This window comes from Chroicocephalus ridibundus, chromosome 1, assembly GCF_963924245.1.
Source record: "Chroicocephalus ridibundus chromosome 1, bChrRid1.1, whole genome shotgun sequence".
NCBI lineage: Eukaryota > Metazoa > Chordata > Aves > Charadriiformes > Laridae > Chroicocephalus > Chroicocephalus ridibundus.
The window spans coordinates 95,081,444-95,104,156 of NC_086284.1; the positions used below are offsets into that span (position 1 = coordinate 95,081,444).

Genomic DNA, 22,713 nt, shown 5'->3' on the forward strand with positions numbered 1-22,713 from the left:
ATTAGTTTCTTGACTGTGTTTAGTTTTTAAAGTGTAGGCAATAGGAATTTAAGCGATACACAAGTCTTTCTGATTATGCTGTTAAAGCAAAGAGGATGCGCTGTGTGGATATTGGTGCTAATTTGTGATGTACCTGTGTTTGTGTGGTGCAGTTTGTGAGTAAAGCTGTAGATTACATATCAGCGTAAGGAGCTATATATACTAGTCACGACTTTTGGTAGGTCATCCTTAGATTACTGTCATGCAGTTTGTGAGATACTGTGCAGTTTGTGAGTAAAGCTGTAGATTACATATCACTATAAGGAGCTATATATACTAGTCATGACTTTTGGTAGGTCATCCTTAGATTACTGTCATGGAATAATTTTAAGGGAAACTAGATCTGTAACATCCAGATTTAGTGACTTCAGGATTCATGGAGCCAGATGCAATAAGTCTAATCGACAGTACAGTTCTAACAAATATATCTTAATTTTTTCCTGCTACTCACAACTCCTCAGCATAACAACATACTCTTTTTGCGCCACTGCTTTCAGTATCTGCTTTGTTTGCATTGTTGTTTCTTTCAGTTTCCCTGCCTTTCTTTCCCAACCTATGCATAACTTCAGAAGGCTGAAGAAGCAGCCCAGGTCTTTTGTTCTTGAAAATAAGATTGATTAATTTTGCTTAAGCGGGGTGTTCCACTTATTTGCATTACATTATTTTATGCTCCCAGATGGTCTCCTCTCACTCGCTCTGCAGTTTCCCACCTGCTAAGGAAAAATCATTATAACGTGTAACATCTGTCACTGATGTTTTACATCATTAAATAAAACAAGAGAGAGACTTTCCGGGGAGCATGTTAACTTCTTTCGTATCTCGATTCTATTAAGACAATCAAAACCAAGTGAAATGGCTAAACATCCCAAAATACATGTTTAAATAGTTCTGGGAAATAGCACAAACGAATGCAAGTAAAGTGGTCACCGTTTTTGCAACTCTGTGAAATTAAATAATGCCAATTTGATGTTCTAATAATAATTGTATGGACATGTAGAGATTACGCTAAGAATACTGATCAGTTTTTAAATTACCGTGGAAAAAACAAAATGGAGGTATCTATCTGATGTGTTCAGAAGCACACACAGGTGCAATATGTGCAAATGGAAACTTTCGTAAGCAGTCAAATTTTTGTACTTGACATCCTTATCTGCATATACAGTTATAGCATCTGCATATAGCATACTGCATGTTTTATGCAAACAGTGACCTATTTTAGTGTATGCATGCACTACATGCATAGCCTTGTTACTCGCACCTATAAGATCCATGGACAGAGTGCATCTCTGAGGTTTGCCAAGTAAATCTCAGGTGCAGTAATCTTCTCCTACATACCTTGAATATTCACTGGCATGAGTGCATATTCTGATCTGTAGGAAGATTAGTGTATCAGGAATAAGAATTGCCCTGTAGATTTTAAAGAGTAATCTTCCTTTGAAGAACTACACCGATGAGCAATTGCTGGCTAACAGCACAGACTGGATTGCTCTGAGAAGACATTTCAGTTTATAGAAATATGTCCTGGACTAAGTAGCAAGCAGCAGAAAGCTAAGAACTAAGAAAATGACCAAAAAATCACATTACTGAGGAAACAACGTACTTCAAAGCCATAAGCCAAAAATGCTCAGGGCCCACAAAACAATACAGCAATTTGGGGATGTGAATAGGCATTTTCCAAGAGAGCACAGTTTGCTTCATTGCACAGATAGTGGCATGGTGCGCACTGTACAGGTTTTAGCTGCCTTGAACAGCGCTTCATTGCCATTATAGCAAAGTCATCATATGCTGAAAAAAGCCTGCCTGTGAAAGAGTTGCCTGTAGCTGAACCTACTGCCTACTCCTGTAATTTAATGGAATAGAAGTAGCGTACACTATCAATACCTAGGCAGTTTAAAATAATAGATCCCAGAAGCCAACATGCACCAACTTTTCGACCTGCCATTGAGTTATTAAACCTCCTGACTAACTTGTACTGTCACTGGTGTCACTGTTGGTTCTGTACCCTGTATATTTAAAATTTTACGTCATGCTGTGAAAACAGTCACTTTATAAATAGCAATCTGCTTGAAAATACATAAGGCCATATTTATTTTTAATACTTACAAGGGAGTCCCTTAACTTTGTTAATTGCATGACTCAAAGAGAAGGTGGAGGCATTTAGGTCAAGTACAGCAATACCAACAAAAATGGCAGAAAATTAATGAAAAACTCATTTTGCCTAGTGGTGTAATGATATTTGAATAAAAGATACTTCATAATGCAGTGATATTCAGCAACAGCACTGCATGACTATACATGCATACTACCCAGAAAATTTTATGTAGATGTCCTGAAGTCAATTACATCCCATAGTGAAAGAAAACAAATCCTATTCAAACATTTATTTTTACTTCATATAGAAGAGAAAGGCTGGTTGACTAGAAATAGAACTCTGCTGCTGTCTTCATTACCAGGACCACACATGACAGAAGAAAGATTTCCTCTAACAGTGGTCTGATTTTGCACCGATTTGGCCTCCTGCGCTCATGTTAAGGGCCTGATGTGCCACCTGCTGATGTCAGTGGTGAATCTCCACTTGATTTCAAGCATGCAAGGTTAGGTCCTTCCACACATGTGAAACAGGGGCTAAAACCACATCATTCTGGACCCCAAGCCTACAAACTTTCCTTTACACAAGTCCCACGGAATTAGTAAGGCTTGTTTGTATAGTAAGAGGAAAGCACAGGTATTTGCATATGCAGGGCCCTATTTGATAGCAGTTTTATACCCATTTTCCCTCAGTATTTCTGCAATATACATGAATGCCAATACCAAGGAAAAGTACAGGGAACTTAAATAGCATTATTTCATGTCTAGTTTGTGTGGTGACACTTGATTTATTCAATATATTCCAACATCTTGTGTTCATTTCTTGAGTACATGCTGCACCCTAGATTGGTTTCTCAGTGTAATAGCCATTCGCAGCCATAATATGGTACAGGCCCTTAGAATCAAGATTGATTTGATTCTTTAGAAATGCACCTTATTGTTTAAAAGCAGGACCCCTGCTCTTCTAATGTTTTAAACACTGTGATCTTTCAGAATGTGTTTATTGTATTAGTTTTGTATTGTAGATTACAATAGAAACTAGATTTTATAGCTTTTTAAAAGCAGTGATAATACTAAGCTTCATAGTGGCAGAACAAACTCTGTGTATATCCATATTATAAATATTAAAGTTGTGATTATATTTTGCCTTAAATAAAAGCCCAACCTTGAACAGTATGATTTTGCTTCAGACTGCTTATTTCTGTACTTATCTTTCGTAGTGCTGGCAACTTTTCCTTTTGGAGCTGTCATGACTCAAGGTTCCAAAAGCTTTTCAGTGGTACTGTGTTATCAAAGGTAAAATCATTCGTCTTAGAATTAGATAAAACATCCAGGCTGCGCATAGCGATTAGGTAAAACTACCTCATGGTAGTTTCCCACAAAGTAAGAGAAGACAGGTTGCTTTTGGCCTGTAGGTTAAAGTTTCACACTTAGTTGTTTATTTTCAGCCTGTTTAAATCCCCATACACACGGCCTCTTCTCTTTCTAGAAAGACCCCCTCCATTCCCAGCAAAGGGCATTAGAGCATTAAATTCACCTACGCCCGCCTGTAACAAGGTTTCCATCTTTGCCATCATGAGCTGAGTTCAACTAGGGGTGGGTGCGCAATCCCATTTGCTCAGGTTTGCCAATGCAGCAGTTCAAGAAATGGCCCAAACAAAAGGATACTGGCATTTTTTATATAAACATGGTGACAACCTAAGTTGCATTAATAGCAGACATGCAGAAGTAGCCATTAGTGTAATCCCATTACTAGGCTAATAGCATCTCAAACACTGCATCTTGCCTTCCTGTTGTGCTCCTGGTAGGTTTCTGGTCTGTAGCTAACTTCCTCATGCAGATCTGCAGTCACCTGGGAACAGGCAAGGAGGAACATGATCTATCAGGGCAGGCATCGGAGCCAGCTGAGCACCAACCAAAAGCACCTGCACTGCGAGGAGGAGAGAAGTGGCAGTGGCTGGAGCCTCCCCCTGTGCAGGACACAGGCACCATCTGCCAACCTGCCATGGTACCTCAGCAGCTTTGCTTCTTGCCAGGTCCTCAGATTGAGGATGTTGCAGAGAGACTGCAAAGGCTTCTCTTGCCCTCAGGCTATTAGACCTTTCGCTGCTCGCCCATGCGGGCATCGGTGACACTGCCAGGGTGACCTTGTGCATGTCCAGACTGACTCCAGAGCTCTGGTGGCAAGGGAGAAAGGCACGGGGTGGTCTTCTGTCTCCTGCTGCTGAAGGGGAAGGCCCAGGGATGGCAGGCGAATGCTGCTGGCCAGCAGCGGGTGTCACAGCAGGGCTTTTTTGTCATCCCAGGGACCTCTGAAGAAAAAAGCCTGACAAGCAAGGGTGAGATCCACCTGACAAAGTGGTAACAGGGCAACTCTGCCAGCAGGTTTATTAATCTGGTGAGGAGGTCTTTGAACCAGGTGTATCGGGGGAGGCTTACCAGGACTCGCAGCTCTTTTTCTGCCCTTATCAGATGTCTCTCAGCCTTTATCGCGATTTTCTCCCAGATGCGGGGCTTTGCCCTTGCCTCTTCCTTTCAGGCTGTTTCTCCAGCCTGCCGAGAAAGGCTTAAAAAAAATAAAATAAAAAAATAGAACCTAAGAGCACCCCCACGTTTCCACCGAAAGCCCCCTCCCGCCGTTCAATCATTTATCTTATGGCCACAGGCGACGTGACGAGGGGGGGCGGCGCCCCCTGCGCTACCGGGGACCGTTCCCCCACGAACGCCCCAGCCCCGCCGGGGTCGAGCCCCAGCGGCTCCATGCCTCACCCGAGCCGGAGGGGGGCCGCCGCCGGAGGGGTCCCGCCGACCGACACCCCCCCACATCCCCGGCGCCTTCCCCGCTCCCTCCCGGGCGGCGGCGGCGGGGCGGGAGCGCGGCGGCGGCGGCGCCCCCTAGCGGCCGCCGGGCCGCACCGCGCCTCAGCGCGGCTGTTGGGCGGGCCGCGCCGGGCCGGGCCGGGGCGTGAGGAGGCTGCGGCGAAAACGCGTTCCCCCCTCCCCAGCCCGCGGGTGGGTGTCGGCGATGAAATTCCCGGGCTCCGTCCTCGTCTCCCTCGTCCTCTTCGTGGCCGAGACGGCGGCCGCCCTGTGCCTGAGCGGGGCGTACCGGGCGGCGGGGGACCGCATGTGGCAGTGGCTGACGCTGCTCTTCGCTCTCCTGCCCTGCGCCCTGGTGCAGCTCAGCCTGGTCTTCATCCACCGCGATGTCAGCCGCGACCGCCCGCTGGTGCTGCTGCTGCACCTCCTGCAGCTCGGGCCCATCGTCAGGTCGGTGAGTTACCCCCCACGTCCCCTCCCGCTCCCCCTTCCCGCCTCCGGGGGGTCGCACCGGGCGCCCGGAGCAGCCCCGGCCTCTCTGTGCGCCGCTCCCGGGCGGCGGCGGTGGCGGCGGCTCCGCACCGGTGTTGGCCGCGGTCAGATCCTCCCCGGTCGTGTTTCTGGAGGGGCGGGAGGGATGACTTCCTTCGTAGAGGTCCCCGTAGCCAGGGGAGCGGCGCCGCCCGGCCCTCAGCGGGCGCCGGGCGATGGAGGAGGTGGGTGAAGCCCCTCCTGAGGGGCAGGTGCGGCCCTGGCCGGGGGGGGTGCAGAGCCCGCTCCCCCTCCCCGGCCCCGTGTGCTGCCCTTGCTTGCTACCCGAGCGGCTCTTTGGAGATGGCTGTGGCTGTGCGCGGCTGGTTTGTCCACAACGCGTTACTCTGAGGTTACTTCCACGAGAGAAAGGAAGCCTTCGCTCAGTTTGAAACAGCCATAGTGCTCATCCCATCTGTGCATCTTGGAAATACTACCAGTGCTTTCGGCCGGGCTCTTCTTGCCGAAAGTGAGCTTCTTGCCCCAAATTGCTTTGGAGATTTTTGTCAGCTTCAGTTCAACTTCTGACTGAAAATGTCCTTAGGAAAAACAAGCACACAGATGAAAAGTTACAGAGGTGCCTCAACCCCATGACAAAATATTTGCTGGGGGCTTTCGTTTCAAATTTACGTTCAAATCTCTTCCTTAAAAAGAAAGGGAATTAAATACAGCATCTCTGTAGTAAAGGCTAGGAGAAGTATCCCCAACTTCTTGAAATTCCTGGACAATGCGGAAAAGGAATATTTGTTCACACTAATAAGGGTAGAACAGTTTGGGTGTTACAAAACATCTTACATTTCAAAATCATTGAATTCCTCTATAACCATGGCTGGATTTTATTTTGTTGTTTAACTTACAGCTTAACAGTGAAGTTCTTCAAGAGCTCTCATTTTCTAAAAGCTGAGAACAAAATATGTCCACGTTCTTTGGAAAATAAGAGTGGAACCAAAGGCAAAGCAGCTAGCAAAATACAAATCATGTTCATGACTTTTGTCATTCTAAATCAATTTCTTGAGGTCAGACAAGGAAAGAATGTTGTGTAAAGCTGAAAGGTGTGAAGAAGCAAACAAAGGATGTGAGCAACAACAACAGATTAGAGGATTTTCTTTCTAATTATCTGGAAGAGACATAGACTTCTGCTTTGACCTTAACCACCAAGCATGATTTCACTTTCTCTTTCTTACTCAACATCAAGTTTATCTGTTTTTTACAACACAAGTCTCATTTTGTGCAGAACACACTTTCTGCTGTGTTGGCGAGCTCCCAGCCGCAGTCGCTGCTGTAAAACGAGTGGGCACGCGGAAGCCTTCTCCTCTCCTCTCCTCTCCTCTCCATGATACCGCAGCATAGGAGTCTGTCGCCAGCTTCTGCCTTTCTCAAAGATGTACGGACTTGGCATTTCCAGGAGGTCTGAAGATGTTCTGGAAGCGTTGCAGCATGCCTGTGCCACAGTCCCCACGGCATCATTTAGGCAGTACGAAGTGATGCATGTGAACTTCTCTCTAGACCCAGGATAACTGGAATTATAATTATAAAAGAGGGTATTACGTTCATGCCGCCTGAAAAACTTACTTCTTTCTAAAGGCTGGAAGGGCTCTACAAATTAAGGGGAAAAAATTCATAGAAAACAACCTCTCTTTAGATTCAGGGAAATGTGTCTATTTGTAGGATACAGTACGGAAGCGTGTGAAGGTAAAGTCTGAGATAGACATTAAAGGTATTTTTTCTTTTTTTTTCCTTTTCCTTGTCTCCCTATCCACTGCTACTAAACATTGTTGTATCTGTCGGAAGAGGAAACCATTTGCTTCCCATCAGGTGTAGATCTGCTCTGTAGAAGTTGAAGTGTTTTCAGCAGATAAAATACCTTACCCTTTCCCTACTTTGCACAGGAGGCTTTCTGTCCTGGGTGGACTGGAACATGCACGAGTCGGCATCCCATCCTTTTAGGCAAACCACTGCTCCTTTGCATCAGAGAGTCCTGCTGCTGTTAGTCTCTGCTTCCCCAACGTGAAGCTTCCCTCCGTCCCCCGCATTCGGTCTCTCTTACATCTCACTGGCACAGATTAGGTCAAGGAGGACACAGGGACAGTAGAGCCGCCCTAGGGTCTGTCTGTCTGCTTGCGGCATTGGAATGAAATGTTGGAGAGCCTTTAGGCTGTGTGAGATGGCATGCTTCAACAGAGGGCAGCCTGCTTCGGCTGGCTTTAAAAAAAGCTAACACTAACTTTTTAGCCATCTCTGTTGGGTTTGTGACGTGATACAGGATAGTTCAGACTCCAGTACTATCTGTGCGCTGCTTTACTGACAGCCCATGTATATTGCGTGAGTTCTCTTCATCATCTTAAAAGTCAGACATTTTTATCCCCTTTCTTTTTCCTTTAAGAAGTTAAGTTTAAATTTTGGGGAATGGTTTGAAAACATCTTGGCAGAGAAGGAGGGTATTTAGCTTTGCAAGCCGAATGATCCAGCCTATTTCTAATCCTCTGTGTGACAGGGGTGAAAAAAGTACATTCCCTTACAAAACCTTCTTGCATACCACCACCTTCCCAAAACACCCACGCTCCTCCTGTTCGGGAGGCACTCGCTGTCCTGCTGCTGCCACTGGAAGCACTAAAATTAGGAAGCATCCCTTTTCCTGGAGAGGACTTTTGCTGTACTGGGAGAGTACTGTTAATGCACACTTTTTTAAAATTCCTTCTCCCACTCCTGAAGAGTTTCTCTATATATTTGGAGCAATTTGTAGAGTAGAAATCCTACCCTCCTGGGTGACCTGGCTCTGATCCTCAGGATGTAGGCATGCCGGAGACTCTTTAGAGAGTTGGCTGGAAGAAAGTGACTGCAGGTTTCTGGGCACCACGTGTGATTCCTGCAGCATTTCAGGTCAGTGTCACTCCTTGTGAGCACACTAATTTGTCTGGATGCTTAGAAAATATAGTTGGATACTTTCTCTCTTTTTTTTTTTTTTTTAAAGGAGATTCATTTATCACATAATGTAAATTATTACACAAAAAAAATAACTTAAAATGATAGCCATTGTCAATGAGAGATTTAATACGTTCTTCTTTCCTTTAGAAAAGACCATGATGAGCTTTTTGGCTCGTTATCGGCAGCTCCTGAGCCAAGGGCTGTCTCTTTGTTCCCTGTTCAGTTGGACGGCACCTGTAGCGCCGCCGTTGTCTTGAGGTTGTTGGTGCTGCTACAATTCCAATAAACAATAACTTTTTTTGCTAGTGTGCTGCTCTGCACTTAGGGACTTGTTCAAAATGCAAACAGCTCTTCATGGAGGGTGCCAGAGAAACCCCTGTTAACCTGCTTGCTCTCCTCTATTCTGCAAGCCATGAATAGGCCAGGAGCTGAAGTGAAGAGTGCACATTTCCAACAAACTGAATTAAACAGTCAGGGCTTACAGTCACAAGCAGGGTATTGTACCGTGTGTCTGCTGGATGCGGTGCTTCCTTACTATCTGATTTACTGAAGTGGCGTATCCAGAAGGGACTGGTGTGAACTTGGCGGTGCTTCCTTCTGATACCAGCTTCATGGAGAGGAAAGCTAAGTGACTGCTGGTGTCTTTGAAACTACCATCCCTAGTGCTTTGTTAGCTGAATGCCAGCCTACAGGTTCTTCCTTACAAGGAATATGCAATTAGGAGATGACATCTGTCAGATGCAATTAGGATGATGATCCTCTCTTGTGGGGAAAAAAATCGAAAGCCAATATAATAGGCCCCTATATATAACACTAATATCTGTTTTCCTCATATTTTAATGGGGCAAGGATAGAAACAATAGACTTTTTTTTTTTCTTAATGGGATTGGGCTTTGTTTCTCAAGGCATAAGGAGAAACAATTACATGTGTAGACAGCAGCAAAGTAGATAAGCAGATGCAGTAGGAAGTTTGCATCAAACCGCCAGAGGAGCTGCTGTTACAGTCAAAGTTAGATTCCGTGAGCTGCAGGAAGTAAAAAAAAGAAACAAAAAGCCCAAACCCCCCCGAAAAACCAAACAACAACAACAAAAAATATTCCAAAGCAAAACAACTATAGGCTGAAATTATCAGAGTAATTAATGTTTTGGGCACCTAACTCTGCAGTTTGAAATCGAATAAGCTCTAATGGTGCAGATAATGCTTCAGTCCCATTGTGCAGAAGCATTGTCTCTTGTGGGTAGTCTCTCGTTCCCAGTGACCTGCTTTATAGTTCAGAATAGAGTAGGTCTAAAAACCACTCTTCCTTGTAGGACTTCATTTGGCAGACCTTACTGTAGGAGATTCTGCTAGCTCTAAGCTTTACAACTGTTGATGCATCTCCCTCTTTTCCAGATGGGAAGAATATGCCTAGACCCTCTTCAGGCTTTTTTTTTTTTACTTTATTCTTGAGCAGATGTGTTAGGTGTCCAAGATGCGATGAACAGAAAGTCAGTGCAGATGGAAGGTAGAACAGTGAGTGAGGAACAAATCTTTGTCTGACACAGGTAAGTAAATCTGCAGGACTGATAAGTCTTTTGCACACTTCTCTAAAGAAAAGGAATTAGTCAAAATTGAGTCATTAGAGAAACCTGCTTTTACGTTTGCAGTGAGCATGTGTGGATAGGTCTCTCGAATAGACGTTTGCTCTTGGAGTGCTTGGTGGCTGTGGGAAGTTCCCTGTTTTCATTGCCTGATCCCTCTTCACACCACCATTATTTTGCCTGTGTTTAAATCCCACACATCCATGATTAAGAGAGGGAATGAGATGCTTGCTCTCGCCAGGCGTATAAGGATAGGATTATTCCTCCTACTGACTGTGTAGAAGACTAATGTGTTGCTGCTGAATCACTCTTTGTAGGCACCATCAGGATTCTTGAAAAAGTATAGCTCTTCTCTCTGACAAGATTTGGCAGCAGGGGAGAAAGCAGCACCATCTTTTTCTTACCTTTTAACTTTCACTGTAGAGAGTAGATCTAACGCTTTTTTTCTTCAAAGTAATTTTAGTTCCTTCAGAGCCCGTACTGCAACTGTCATTGCTTTACGTGCAGTGAAACCAGCCAGCTGCCTGCCTTCTGCTGTTGATGCCGTATGAGGATCTGTGGAAAGGGCCCTAAACATCACTGCATTGCAGGAGGTGGATTGTGCGTAAGTTGGGATCTCCCAGTCCTGTTCTTCCAGAGCAGAGCAGGAATGAGCAGTGAGAAACGGGGTCTTCTGGGGAATTCCTTGTTCTGTAATGGAGTTTGTAACTGTGGAGGAAAACTGGCTTGCAGTCATCTTCTTGCATTGTCTTTTAGTTGTGTTTCATACTAAAAAAGAGCAAGCCAATTCATTTAAAGACAACCTTTCTGAATGCACTTCATAGACAAAGTTGTAACATAACACAGGTATGTGACGTGAATTGATTCTTCAAGTGTCTATGCCCCTCTTATAATTTATGACTTAAACATTTAGATTGGTGGTCTTTCTTTCTAGTGTATCAGCTGCCAGTCTGCTCCTGTTAGAAGCTGTTGCTTGGGCAGTGGCATCCACTAGAGCACTGAGTACATTTGTTATTGGCCCCAGAAAGCACGATCTCCAGAGACACTCTTGCATGGGATGGGCAGGGCTCGGAAGAAGATGGGCATCGTTACTGATGTCATCTTGAGTGCTTGTACATACCATTTTTATTGCTCTGTTTTACTGGTCAGTCCCCTTTGGCCCTAAGGTTTGCTCATCAGACCATTCATTTCACATTGCGTTTGCTGTTCTATATGGACATAAAATTTCCCATTACAAACAATATACTGCTACTTAATACCTAGCTAATAAATACAAATCAAATGCTTGCTCCAAAATCCAACATCTTGTTGATTATAATATTTCCTATAGTTAGTAGTTTATGAATCTTATAATCTCCTTTATGAGATTACTACCTATCTGTTCGATGGGCCCCTAGATTATACCTGCTTCTAATCACACACGGCAAGGGTTCAGAGGCTGATGCCGAGATCTCATTTTCCGTAATAGCTTCAGACTTGCCCTTAGCTCATGATGAATAGATGGCTATGAATACTAAGCGAGACAAAAATGTTCTGGGATCTTTCTTTTGGAATAAAATCAATTTGTTGCTTTCAAAATCTCTGTTAACTTCATAGGCTGTTGTGCTTTATTAATTTTTCACACTTTATTTTTGGCTGTGTGGATTCTTTCACATGGAACAAAGCTGGCAGGGACTGAAAAGATTAACAAGGGGAAAATAGAAAGTCACCACTGTGAATGGAGCCTCCAGCACACCAGGCACTTCAAATAGCTTTAGCGATAATAGTAGCTGAAGCCTCGTGAATCAAGAATAGTACTACAAGATCCTAAAACTTCTCTCCATCTAGAGAAAGTGAAATTTGCTAGTAGTCCCGTTAGGGGAAAAAATGAAATCAAGTTTATTAAAACAAAAGTCAGTATGCTTTTATTTGCATTTCTGTCAGTGCTGCTTTACGGTTTGGTGTGTGAGCTTTGTGCTAAAAGGCTCTGTTAGACTCTGACTTGGCAATTGTTGAAAAAAAATCAAGCTGAGAAGGAAATGGGAATTCAAAGTCTCAGACAAGCATAGTTGCGTGCTTTGTGATCGTGAGATAACTTTAAATAGAAGATAAGCCTTATTTGTACATTACAAAAACTTACTGGCCAAATCTGACCTGTCAGAGAGTTGGAGATGCTGCATTCCCGCGAGTATTACCTACAGAGGCAACCAGGTGGAGGAGCTGAACCCCAGCAGGCACTACAGAAGGAAAGGAGACAGCTCAGTCCTCATCAGAGCATGGTACCTAAACAAGAAGAAGATACCGTGCGTGTCGGGCCACAGGAGGAGATGTGACCAGAGCTGGTGCCACACATCGTCCTTGCAGTGGGGGTTTCTCTTCCCTGAGCTTCTCTCTGGGCTGGAAGCCAGCCCTCACCAGTCCTGTTGCTCACGCTACAATTGTTTTTCTTCTTGAAGCCTGTACCAGTGTTAGACATAAAAGAGAAAACAAGTTGTGTCTGCACTGGATTTGGGCTTTTGGGGATTTTATTTTTCGGTAGTCAATGCTATTTATCCTTTATGGTCCTGCTGTATGTGGACTCCTCCACAGCAGGCCCTGTATTTTTAGGTCCCTTATGCAATGTGACAGAAATAGTATTTTTTTCCTCTCTCTTCCTTCCCTTTCAGCTTGTGACTTCATCTGTACCTCAGTAGATCCTTGCTTGGTATTACTTCCCAGAAAAGGTTGACTGCTCCCCTTTGTGTTTTGGGTCCTGCTTGATGCCCAGTCACACCCTTGACACCTTGATACTCAAGCAAGTCTCTTAGAATAGTTTTTCTAAATTTTTTGGCAAACTGAAAATAGGCATTGGAAGGAATTTTTAGAAACTTTCCTTTCATAAATATGTCTGAGGCTATATTATCTTCTTTAACACTCAAGGAGAAAACTTGTCTTCGTTGCTACAGCATTTGCCGCTGTCAACTCCTTTAATCCTTTTCCGTACCCTCCCAAATGTATGGATTATTCTCTGTGCATGGGTAGAGGCAGCGTGTATTACAACAATATGTAACTTATGAATAGAAATGTATGTTCTGACACCACTTTTTCCTTTGGAAGTTACTCTGTGGTAAGTTAGACCTACATAAGCAAGAGGGTTTGGTTTGACTCTGTTTAAAGTACAAAGAACTGTAGTAACTGGAAACTCTGCATCTTCTTATTTAGAATATTTTTGCAAGATTGTGTTGAATGTTCCTTAAACAACGCAATAAACGTAAGCAAACATAAGGGGTAAAGCTCCTATTTCTCTGTCTTTTTAAAAAATGTTAATATCCAGAGTTGTGAGGCTCTAAACTACTTGTTCTTGTTATTGCTGCTAGGGCTTCTTATTTGTGTTTTGGGACCGTTGCTTGGTAAAGCAAGGATTAGAGTCCAGCTGTTTGAGTCCGCTCGTACCCTGAGATGCTCTCCGATGCCTTGAGGTTGTTTGTTTAAGGCAAAGGTATGAGAGCAGGTTTTATTGCCCTGTCACAGATGTACAGATTTCAAGAGAAAGATGTGAGAATCAAAGAAACTCTTCCAACTTGGGTCCTGAGCTGAAAGCCTATGAACATTGTAGTGGATGAGTAATTTAAGGACTTTAATAGGACAGCAGCGAGCAAGGGCTGTTCATAGGAAATAACTAAACCGCCTCCTGTGTCTGAGTACTACAAGCAGCCCAAAGGGCACTGCCAGATTCTTGCCCTCTAGTCACATGTAGTTTGTGTTTTAAAGGGTGAAATATGTCACATTCCAAATTTACCAAGAGGAGAAAACATACAGGCTTTGATCTGTGAACAAATAATTTAGTATGTGATGACTTAAAATACTAAGGAGTGGGAAGACCTATGCTTTTCTTTCTTTTTTTTTTTTCGCTGTTATTGTATTTACTGATTTGCTTGTAGGTGTGTGGAAGTCTTTTACATTTACTTCCGTGCTGGTAGAGTTGAAGAGCCCTATGTCAGCATCACGAAGAAGAGGCAGATGCCCAAGGATGGGTACTCGGAAGAAATTGAGAAGGAAGTGGGTCAGGCTGAAGGCAAGCTGTGTACGCACAGGTCTGCGTTCAGCAGGGCATCTGTGATCCAGGCATTCCTCGGCTCAGCACCCCAGCTCACGCTCCAGCTCTACATCTGTGTCCTGCAGCAGGAGATCACGGCTGCCAGAAGTAGGTAGAGCTGTTGTTATCACCTCCATGTTTTGGTGGGAGGGAGAGGAGAAGGGTCAGCAGTCAGATTTAGCTGCCCTGGACGAGAACCAAACATATTACAATGGGTTTCATCTCTCTGACAGCTTTTGATGGTGATGTTGCTCTCAAGTTTATCTATACCATCATGTTTTAGACTATGACGCTTCCTGTAGCTGCTTGGGTTGCTATAAAAACATTAATTTGATAAGTGGCCATTATGGTATGAGAGGGAGGCAGCTGGACAGACTAAGGAAGAGGGAAAAAAAAATTTGCCCTGTTCCATTTGGGTTTTTGAGCAAACTTTCTGGAAAATTCCTTGGGGTACAGTGCAGAGCATATTTTGCCATGCTGCACTAAAGAAGAACTGCATTCTTTTAGGAATGCAGTTTCAAATATGGACCGAAGACGTGAACTGTCTTTACTTGTGCCAGACTCTGAATTTGGAATCAAAAGGCAGGACTCAATAAGGTGGTATGCAAATGTGGCCATCTCATCTCTGGACACAAGCTGTTAAGCCTTCACCAAGCAGTGATACACCACATGGACTTACCAGGACACATCCCTCTTTACCGTGGGACTCTGCATTTTGCTCCATGATATGCTCTATCTCCTTGAAAAAAAGGTCTTGATTTGCTGGCTGGCTGCTAAATGAAGAACCTACTCCAGCCGGTCATAGGACACCAGCTTTTTGGTTTAAGGACTTTGGCACCTGTGTGAACTAGAGGTGTGTTTCCACTGAAATACCCAATAGCTTTTGTTATATCTCCAAGGCCCTGAGAGGCCAGGGATTTTTACCAGCTTCACAGCCAGGCAGGCTGAGGCTGGGGTGACACTGTAGGAATCTGAATGCTTTCTTCATTTCTGGTGCCTTGGTTGGCAGTGTACCAAGGTAAGGAACTAAGATTATTTTTTTTTTTGGAGAAGCCTTTATAATAACGTCAGTGTTCTCCCCTCAACTCAGGGAATGGAAAACTTTAGCATGCCAAAGGGCAAGTCAGCACATAAGGATATTACAAAAGGTTAAGGTCTTTATACAAAAGTACTTGTTGAAGGTCATAGCAGTAGTTACTTGAAAGACATTGTTCCTGACAGTTCGTGAGTACTTCACAGCCAAGGTAGGCGCTTTGAATACCCATGGCATTTGTGACATGGGATGCGAACAAAGCAGCTGAATCCTTTGCTGAGCAGTGCAATTAGCAAAATTTCCAGTCACCTTGCTGCAGATGGCATTTGCTTGAGAAAGGTCACCTTTTTATTGTATTTCTTGTATTACTCGTGTTGACCTTACTGGTCATGATTGCCAAGGAGAAGCGCTGTATTCCAGATGATCAGTGAATTGCAAATTTAATAACGGTTTGTAACTCCCTATTACTTCTGACTTTTATCAGTCACTGCCGAGGTAAATTCTGACTCACAGACTGGTAAGTGACCTTCTGCGGGTGAAGTTAAACAACCAGAGATAAACTGGCTCACCAGGGAGTGCAGTGAACCCCCACCAGCAAATGCAGTAGTTGTCTCTTGTCTCCCAGAGGCCACCTGCATAGCAGGTGCAATTCTGAAAACATAGAAATCAAAAGGAAAAAAAAAAGGTTTTGGCTTTTTTCTTTAATCAGTGATTTAGGAACAATGGCAATATCTATTAGAGTTCATTTATCAGAAAAACAAGAGTCCTAACCATATTCCTCTTGTGTGTACTTATATTCTGAAATACTGAAACTTTCTGCACTCTCTTTAGCCCGCTTATTTCTGCAGTAATACCTTTTGTCCACCAGTATTATTCAGCCTCCAGAATAAACAGGAATGATGCAGAATGCAGTTTCAGCTTGTTTGTTGTGTGTACATGGGCAATCACATGTATGGGGACAGGACTTCAACCTTTTGATCTTGCAGCATCATCAAAGTAATTTAACAGCTAGTACGGCTATTCCACACTTCAGATCTCTTCAACCTACCTGTTCTTTGACACTGGTCCTCCAAACTGCACACTCTTTTCCATTTGTCTCTGTCATAATTATCACTCTTTTCTTGTATTTTTATTTCCATGTTCTTTTTGTTTTGTCTCCACATCAGTCTCTTATTTTTCTGGATTCCTACGCTACCCTGTCTGCTGTTCTTTGTAAATTCTGCTTGGTCCATGGTAATGAGGTCGGTGTCACCTGTGAACGTAAAGCTGTTTGCCATCATGCTACATAGCATGGTTTGTCCCTTTCAGATCTGTTTGAAACTCGTTATTGCTTCCAGTATTGAAGTGAACAGTTCTGAAAAGAGTGTGCATCCTTGCCTAGCCCTTTGTCAACCAGAGCCATGCTGCATCTGTTTTCTGTATTTCGTGGCATTCATTAATTTCTCTGGATGTTTTCTTCTGGATGATCGGATTCTTGCCAGTGTCTGGCATTCTCCAAAACTGTCATTTTACTGTCTGCCAAGAGTGTAAGATCAAGAGAACTAAAGAGTTGCAAAAGCAGGAGACAAAGCCTCTAGGTTAGTGATGAAAGACATGAAGCTTCAGTGACTGTTTAGCATGAAATGCTAAATGAAATGTTGCTGGATGAAATGCAGCATTGGAAACCCACATGTAATAGCCTAATCTGAGTCCTAGTACTAGCCATTCAGCTCTTTCTTCGGTTACAGTGTAACTGGGAAGAAGTTTATAACCTGTTACAGTATGAAATGCCCAGTCTGACTTTGTAATTGCCACTCCTAGAACAGACACTGAGGTCTCTCTTGTCCATTTGGGCTTCGCCCTGTACTAAATGCTTCAGCATCTGTCAGTATCATGCGTTGCCTTAGAACCAGCTCTAACCTTGGTTGGAAGAGGTGGCCAACATCAGGCTCTCGTCCACTTACACGCTGTTGGGCAGCTATCCAGACCTCTTCAGTTAGGTAGGACCACCTGGTAGAGCACAAGGCCAGGGGGTGCCAAAAAGACCTGAGTTAGCATTAATTACAAAACCAGCTAGTTGGAGGTGGGCGATGTATGACTTGGCCTCTTGCCCTTGAAAAAGGGCCTGTTGTCAGTGTGCAATATTGAATGCAGAAGATCCTCTTCCATCAATGGAGGAGTACCTCTTTTGAAGGCTTGAGTTTTTAAGACAAGTTTGAGATTAATATAGAATTCTTAAAATGAAATTGGATAATAAGATGAATGTCTAAGCCTATCAAAGCAGAAAGCAAGCAGAGTTCCAGGATAGCAGCACCCTGTCCCCAGTGAGTAGGGTTTTTTGTTTCCTTGGCTCTGAGAATGTTCTTTTCCTTCATTAGCTGATGGAAGTTATTTGTTCTCTCACAGCTCTAGAGCCAGCTCAAAACTACAGGAAAGATTTTGTAAAGAGCCATAGGATATCAAGTGGTATTCTTGACTGCACTCACTTGCTCTTCTGCTTTCAGCCAATGTTTTCGGAGATACAATGTTTAAAAAGTCTCAGATCAAGTACAGTGCTGTAAGAAAGAAGTTTAAAAACACACAAGCAAATACATAACCATTTCCAGAGAATATACGCACCACCAAACTGGCATGTAAAAATTACCATATAAAATGGCAAATGTTTTTCAGCTTACTGAGTGCTATTGGAAATTTAGATATAAAGGATTAATTAATTCATTTGTAAAGGAATTCAGAGGTGTTTGGGGATTGGGGTGTGAGAGAGGTTAGCTAAAATGATAGAGAAAATCCTGTTAGCAAGTTGTTAGAGATCATAACATACACTCGTTTCTTTCAAAATCATGCTCAGAAATTAGTAACTTCCATTAGGGGAAAAAGAACCAACCAAACAAAAAAAACCCTTACAGTCATGGCTAAATAGCTATAGGAAAGCAGGGAATCCAGTCCATTTGTAGGATATTGACACATAAACTAATTGAAGGCTCCAGAAAGCACTGGTTGCTAAGCATTGCAACAGTAATTGACATAATCAAGAACTCCCAGCTCTGAGTATTTTGTTTTATCTGATGCAATATAGTGCCCTGAAGCACGACCAGCTAGCTTGGTTAGTTTCGTTGAAAGAAAACAACTGAGTCATTTTTACTGTGCTTAACTAATTTGCATTTGAAGAGTTCCTTGCATGGATAAAGTGCTAAGATTGAAATGAAAAGTACTGATTGGAGGTGCCAAAAATTAGTCCCCTAAATCAGCTATTCAGCGTATTGGTAAAAATTGTGAAGAAAGTCTGCAAATGCTAACAAAACCGTGGGCAGTTAGCATTTCTCTATGGCATATTCCTATGCTGTGCCTAAGGTACTTCTCTATGAATGCTTATTCTATGCATCCAGGGTTCTTATACATCAGTACCTACTTAATGTACCAAGACAAGACGCCCTCCTCCAGGGCCAGAAAAGCTTTGCCCCTGCTGCGTCTGGAGGGGAGGCCAGGTAACCACTTGGCCTCTGCCTTTACTTTCTGCAGGATTTAAATGCCATGCAACTTTCACTTGAGTGATTCTGGGAAGGTGAGAGATACAGAAAGTTCATCTGAATTTAAAGGCATTTTTAAAAGCAGGTTTTTAAAATTATATAGGTACGTGTATAAGCCAAATAGATGTATAGGAAAATACAATGTAGACAGGTGATCACATCTGTCTACACAGGCAGAAAAAGTGCAGATGGTTCTGGGTTTCAATTGCCTTGGCTTTCGATTTGGAGCTCCATCATGGAACTCTTCTGTGAGCTTAGGCAATTTGCTTCGACGTAGAACTTCACAATCACTGAGGTATCTGCATGCCTAAATAACTCCAAAATTTCAACTTCTGTTTTGCAGTTTTTCATCTGTACAGAGGGGGAGTAGCATCTTGGTGCCTTGTGGAGTACTCCGAGAGCCTGAGAGCAACTTGGATACACTTACGACTGAGCTGTATAATTAGCAAAGACAGTACATGTATGAACAGCCCTGGGTGGAGGGAGGAGGGAGAGACACCTGTGACTGTTAAGTGCCTTTTTTTCTTTCTAGCCACTTGGAAAAGTAATAGATCAAGACCAGAATAGGCGGCAGGGGTAGTGTAAAAACCCAGAAGTGTATAGGAGGAATGGCTTTTTTTTGGCATTACACCCTGCTGGGAATCCCCAGAAGTACGATGAAGACAACTACATCTGCACTACCCTTGCAATGTCTTTAACTTCTGCTAAGCTGAAAGTCCTGATCTGTGTTTTCTCTTTGCAGGTATTTTTATGGTCCTTTCTCTCCTGTCCATTGTATATGGGGCCTTACGCTGCAACATCCTAGCTATTAAGATTAAGTATGATGATTATGACATCAGCGTGAAACCAGCTGCCTACCTCTGCATATTCATGTGGAGAAGCTTTGAGATCGCTACGCGAGTTACAGTGTTGGTCCTTTTCAGTTCAGTCCTTCAAATCTGGATTCTCCCCGTTGTGCTCGTGAATTTCTTTGGTTTTTTCTTCTACCCATGGATTCTCTTCTGGCAAAGCAAGTCCCCATTTCCCGAGAACATAGAGAAGGCATTGAGCAGGGTCGGCACCACCATCGTCTTGTGCCTTCTCACCTTCTTGTATGCTGGCATTAACATGTTCTGCTGGTCGGCAGTGCAGGTGAAGCTCAATGATCCTGACTTAATTAACAAATCCCAAAACTGGTACCGACTGACAGTGTATTACATGTTGCGATTCATCGAGAACGCGTTCCTCCTGCTGATGTGGTACATCTATAAAACCGATGTCTACCTGTATGTCTGCGCCCCGTTGTTGGTCTTGCAGCTCCTGATAAGTTACTGCATGGCTGTCCTCTTCATGTTGGTGTTCTACCAGTTTTGCCACCCATGCAAAAAGCTTTTCTCATCCAGCATTTCCGAAGGTTTGCTGTCCTGTTTCAAGTTCCTCTGCTTTATTTGCAAGCCTCCCACATCCACCATACTGACAGACAAGGCGGAGGTGAAATGTCCTGAAAATATTGATGAAGTACGGAGCAGTAGCAAGACAATAGATTCTCAAAAGGGGATTTCTCATCAAAGTGTTTCTTCCAATGCCTAATACAACTGGAAGCAAGTAGGTGCCTTTGGAAGGTGGCAGATCACCTGCTGGGAACGTTGTGTATATTGGACATAGTGTCTTGTGGATGCGATTTCTTTCTTGCAGGTGCAGCGCTGCACGACAACTGACAAGCGCATCTTTGTGGAAAACTTAGTGTCTGAGTATGTGTATCTGGTGTGCGTTTGTACATGGAGAGCAATCATTGTTTGGAGACTTCTGTTTCAGAGTTTTTTGCACATAGGTTTATTATCACATGCGTATTTTGAAATCATTATAGGAGACATCCTTCAAAAACTGGCCTGATGCTCATCTTACTCAGGAAATCTGAGGATGGAAGGAAATGCATTTTATTTCAGATAGGATGTCATTACAGCATGCCACCCTAGCATGGAAACAGGGCATAGACCTTGACTATACATAATGACTGTAGCTGTGGTCTGCTTTGATCAAATTGCAGTTTTTTACACTCTAATCAGTGTAATAAGATAATACTTCTCTCTGTGGTATTAGAATTGGACTTCTACAATGCACTGTAGTCTGGGTTGCCGAGAAACAGACAATTAGCCAGCACTAATACTGAAATGTGACTGTTACTGAGAGCGGACAGAGGGCTATTTGTTTTGCACTGTTTTACCCTTCATATTTGCTGCTTGTTAGTAAGGGTATTAAATTTAACACATTAATTGTGATGTTCTGAAATAGCTCGTTTTTCTGACTTCATCATTTATCTAATTCTTTGTGATGTTCTGCTATTAGGGTGGTGTTCACTTTCTATATCTAGAGGTTGGGCAGATAGTGTGAACTAATCATGTAGGTGCTCTCCAGAGCGCATCTCCAGGGAGTAATTGAACCCATTGTAAAATGTGCTCTAAGGGCAGGTGATACGAATCGTTCTCTGGAGACCTATTACTCAGTGTTAACCAGATGCCTTGACAATTAGTTTTGACTATCCGTCTCCCTTTTAGATGGCTGAAGTTAAGAGGTGATGAGCACTACCCTGATTGTCAGGGGGTTTGTAGTACACCAACCAGGCAGCTCAGTGACTTGTTACATGGGGACAGAAGACACCGAGTCCTTCTTTTTGAGGCGGTGATACGTTATCGTTAGTTTAATATCAGTAGTTCAAAACCCTCTGACTACCTCAGAAGTACCACAGGCTTGAAATCAGAAAGAGATAAATGGAAGTCGTTGACTTTTTCTTCTATGCACTATATCACCACAAATAAAAGTATCTCAGTGTTTTACAAGTTGCTGAGAAAGCTTTAGCAGATGAATACCCAAGAATTTAGTGGAAATACACAAAAACAACTGTCTTCTCAAAAATTAAGTGAAAGCTTCTTGCACTTTATTTGCTTAGCACCTTGCATTTCTTTTGAGTATTAGACATTATGGCTGCTAGTGGAAACAAATAACTCATAACCCAAAGCACCTCCTAGTGTCCTAAGCTTAGTCTCCATCCTGTCACCATGGAGGATGTGAAGTTCTTCAGTAGGGATGACATCAGCATCATTGTATTAGAAGTGTCTCAAGTTTGGGTCACTTATAATGAAATATGTCACATGCAATGCTGCAAAGAGCTAAGGTGCTTTTATTTTTTTCTTTACTGCACTGTAAATAAATGTCTTCATACTTCAGTTTTATAATGGAATTATGTTTTTTACTTTGCCTAATATGTATCTCTGTGTGGTATGTGTATGTAGATCTCCTTAAATTATTGGGGTGGGTGGTAATGGGAATTTTTGTCCTGAGCTTGCCATGGGAATGTACCTCACCTATCTGGGGAAGACACGAAACATCTCGGTTCTAATTTCTCTCTCTGAGGAGCATAGAATAGTGAAGTGACTCCCTGAAGACACTATAGTATTTCTCTGCACTTCTGTATGTAGAAGTACAGTGTAGTATTTCTCTGTACTTTTTTGGATGTAGAAGAGTATTTCGGAGTTTTATCTTTTTTTTGGTAGTGAGGTTGAACAAGTGAGAATGTAACCCTTGCTTCCAAACCTGCAAAGTTCAGCACATAGGGCCAAATTTTCAGGTGTCCTTAGCTAAAACGAAGTATCTGACTTTATAGTTGGATACTCATCAATAATCAGGGAATTATGGTGGTTGCCTATCTGTAGATGTACCTAGGTATGAAATGTTAGTCTTAAAAAATAAATAGATAAATAAAAAGGTGGCTTCATATGTAGAAGTATTTCGTATCTAGAGAGAGAATTCTCAGATCCTTAAAGCAGACTTTGGACGCTGTAAGTGATGGTGCAGTTGTCATTTTGCCATTTGGAAACGATGGAAGCTTCACAACCTCAGCTAGTGGAATGCTTGTGTTACAGTGAAGTCAACAGTAGGAGAGTTACACAGCCAGGAGTCCACTATGTATACGTAGGTAGTCAGTACCATTTAACTTCACATACCAATGATGAAGACTACTATGTATGCATATTTTTAGAGTGTGCGCCATAGTACTGCCTATTTTTATACCAGGCGTCTGAAATGCATGCAGAGGGAACTGAATATTTAAATCACTGTTATAAGAGGAAAAAAAAAAAAAAGAAGAAAGATTTGTATGG

General features: G+C 43.0%; 1 protein-coding gene and 1 long non-coding RNA gene across 3 annotated transcripts; one reads left to right on the forward strand and one right to left on the reverse strand.

Annotated features, from left to right (window-relative positions):
* Nucleotides 1–4,313: 4,313 nt before the first annotated feature.
* LOC134519470 (uncharacterized) lies at nt 4,314–5,368 on the reverse strand. Its single transcript, XR_010072231.1, has 3 exons — nt 5,237–5,368; nt 4,567–4,693; nt 4,314–4,453 (listed from the first exon to the last, which is right to left on the reverse strand). It is a non-coding gene; the product is annotated as an uncharacterized LOC134519470 (long non-coding RNA).
* On the forward strand, nt 5,022–21,794 carry XK (X-linked Kx blood group antigen, Kell and VPS13A binding protein). 2 transcript variants are annotated; one of them, XM_063343702.1, is made up of 3 exons: nt 5,022–5,397; nt 13,884–14,146; nt 19,320–21,794. In XM_063343702.1, exons 1-3 carry the CDS (start codon nt 5,153–5,155, stop codon nt 20,144–20,146), a joined length of 1,335 nt encoding a protein of 444 aa, XP_063199772.1. In that variant the 5' UTR covers nt 5,022–5,152; the 3' UTR covers nt 20,147–21,794. The 2 variants fall into 2 exon arrangements, with proteins under 2 accessions (XP_063199772.1, XP_063199781.1); XM_063343711.1 differs by having other exon boundaries at nt 5,192–5,401.
* Nucleotides 21,795–22,713: the final 919 nt, after the last annotated feature.

Excerpts from the sequence above, each read along its gene's own strand:
- XK (XM_063343702.1), top strand. The coding sequence starts at position 5,153 with ATGAAATTCCCGGGCTCCGTCCTCGTCTCCCTCGTCCTCTTCGTGGCC. Across the intron at positions 5,398-13,883 it reads CAGCTCGGGCCCATCGTCAG|GTGTGTGGAAGTCTTTTACA; the intron begins GTCGGTGAGTTA and ends ATTTGCTTGTAG. Across the intron at positions 14,147-19,319 it reads GGAGATCACGGCTGCCAGAA|GTATTTTTATGGTCCTTTCT; the intron begins GTAGGTAGAGCT and ends TTCTCTTTGCAG.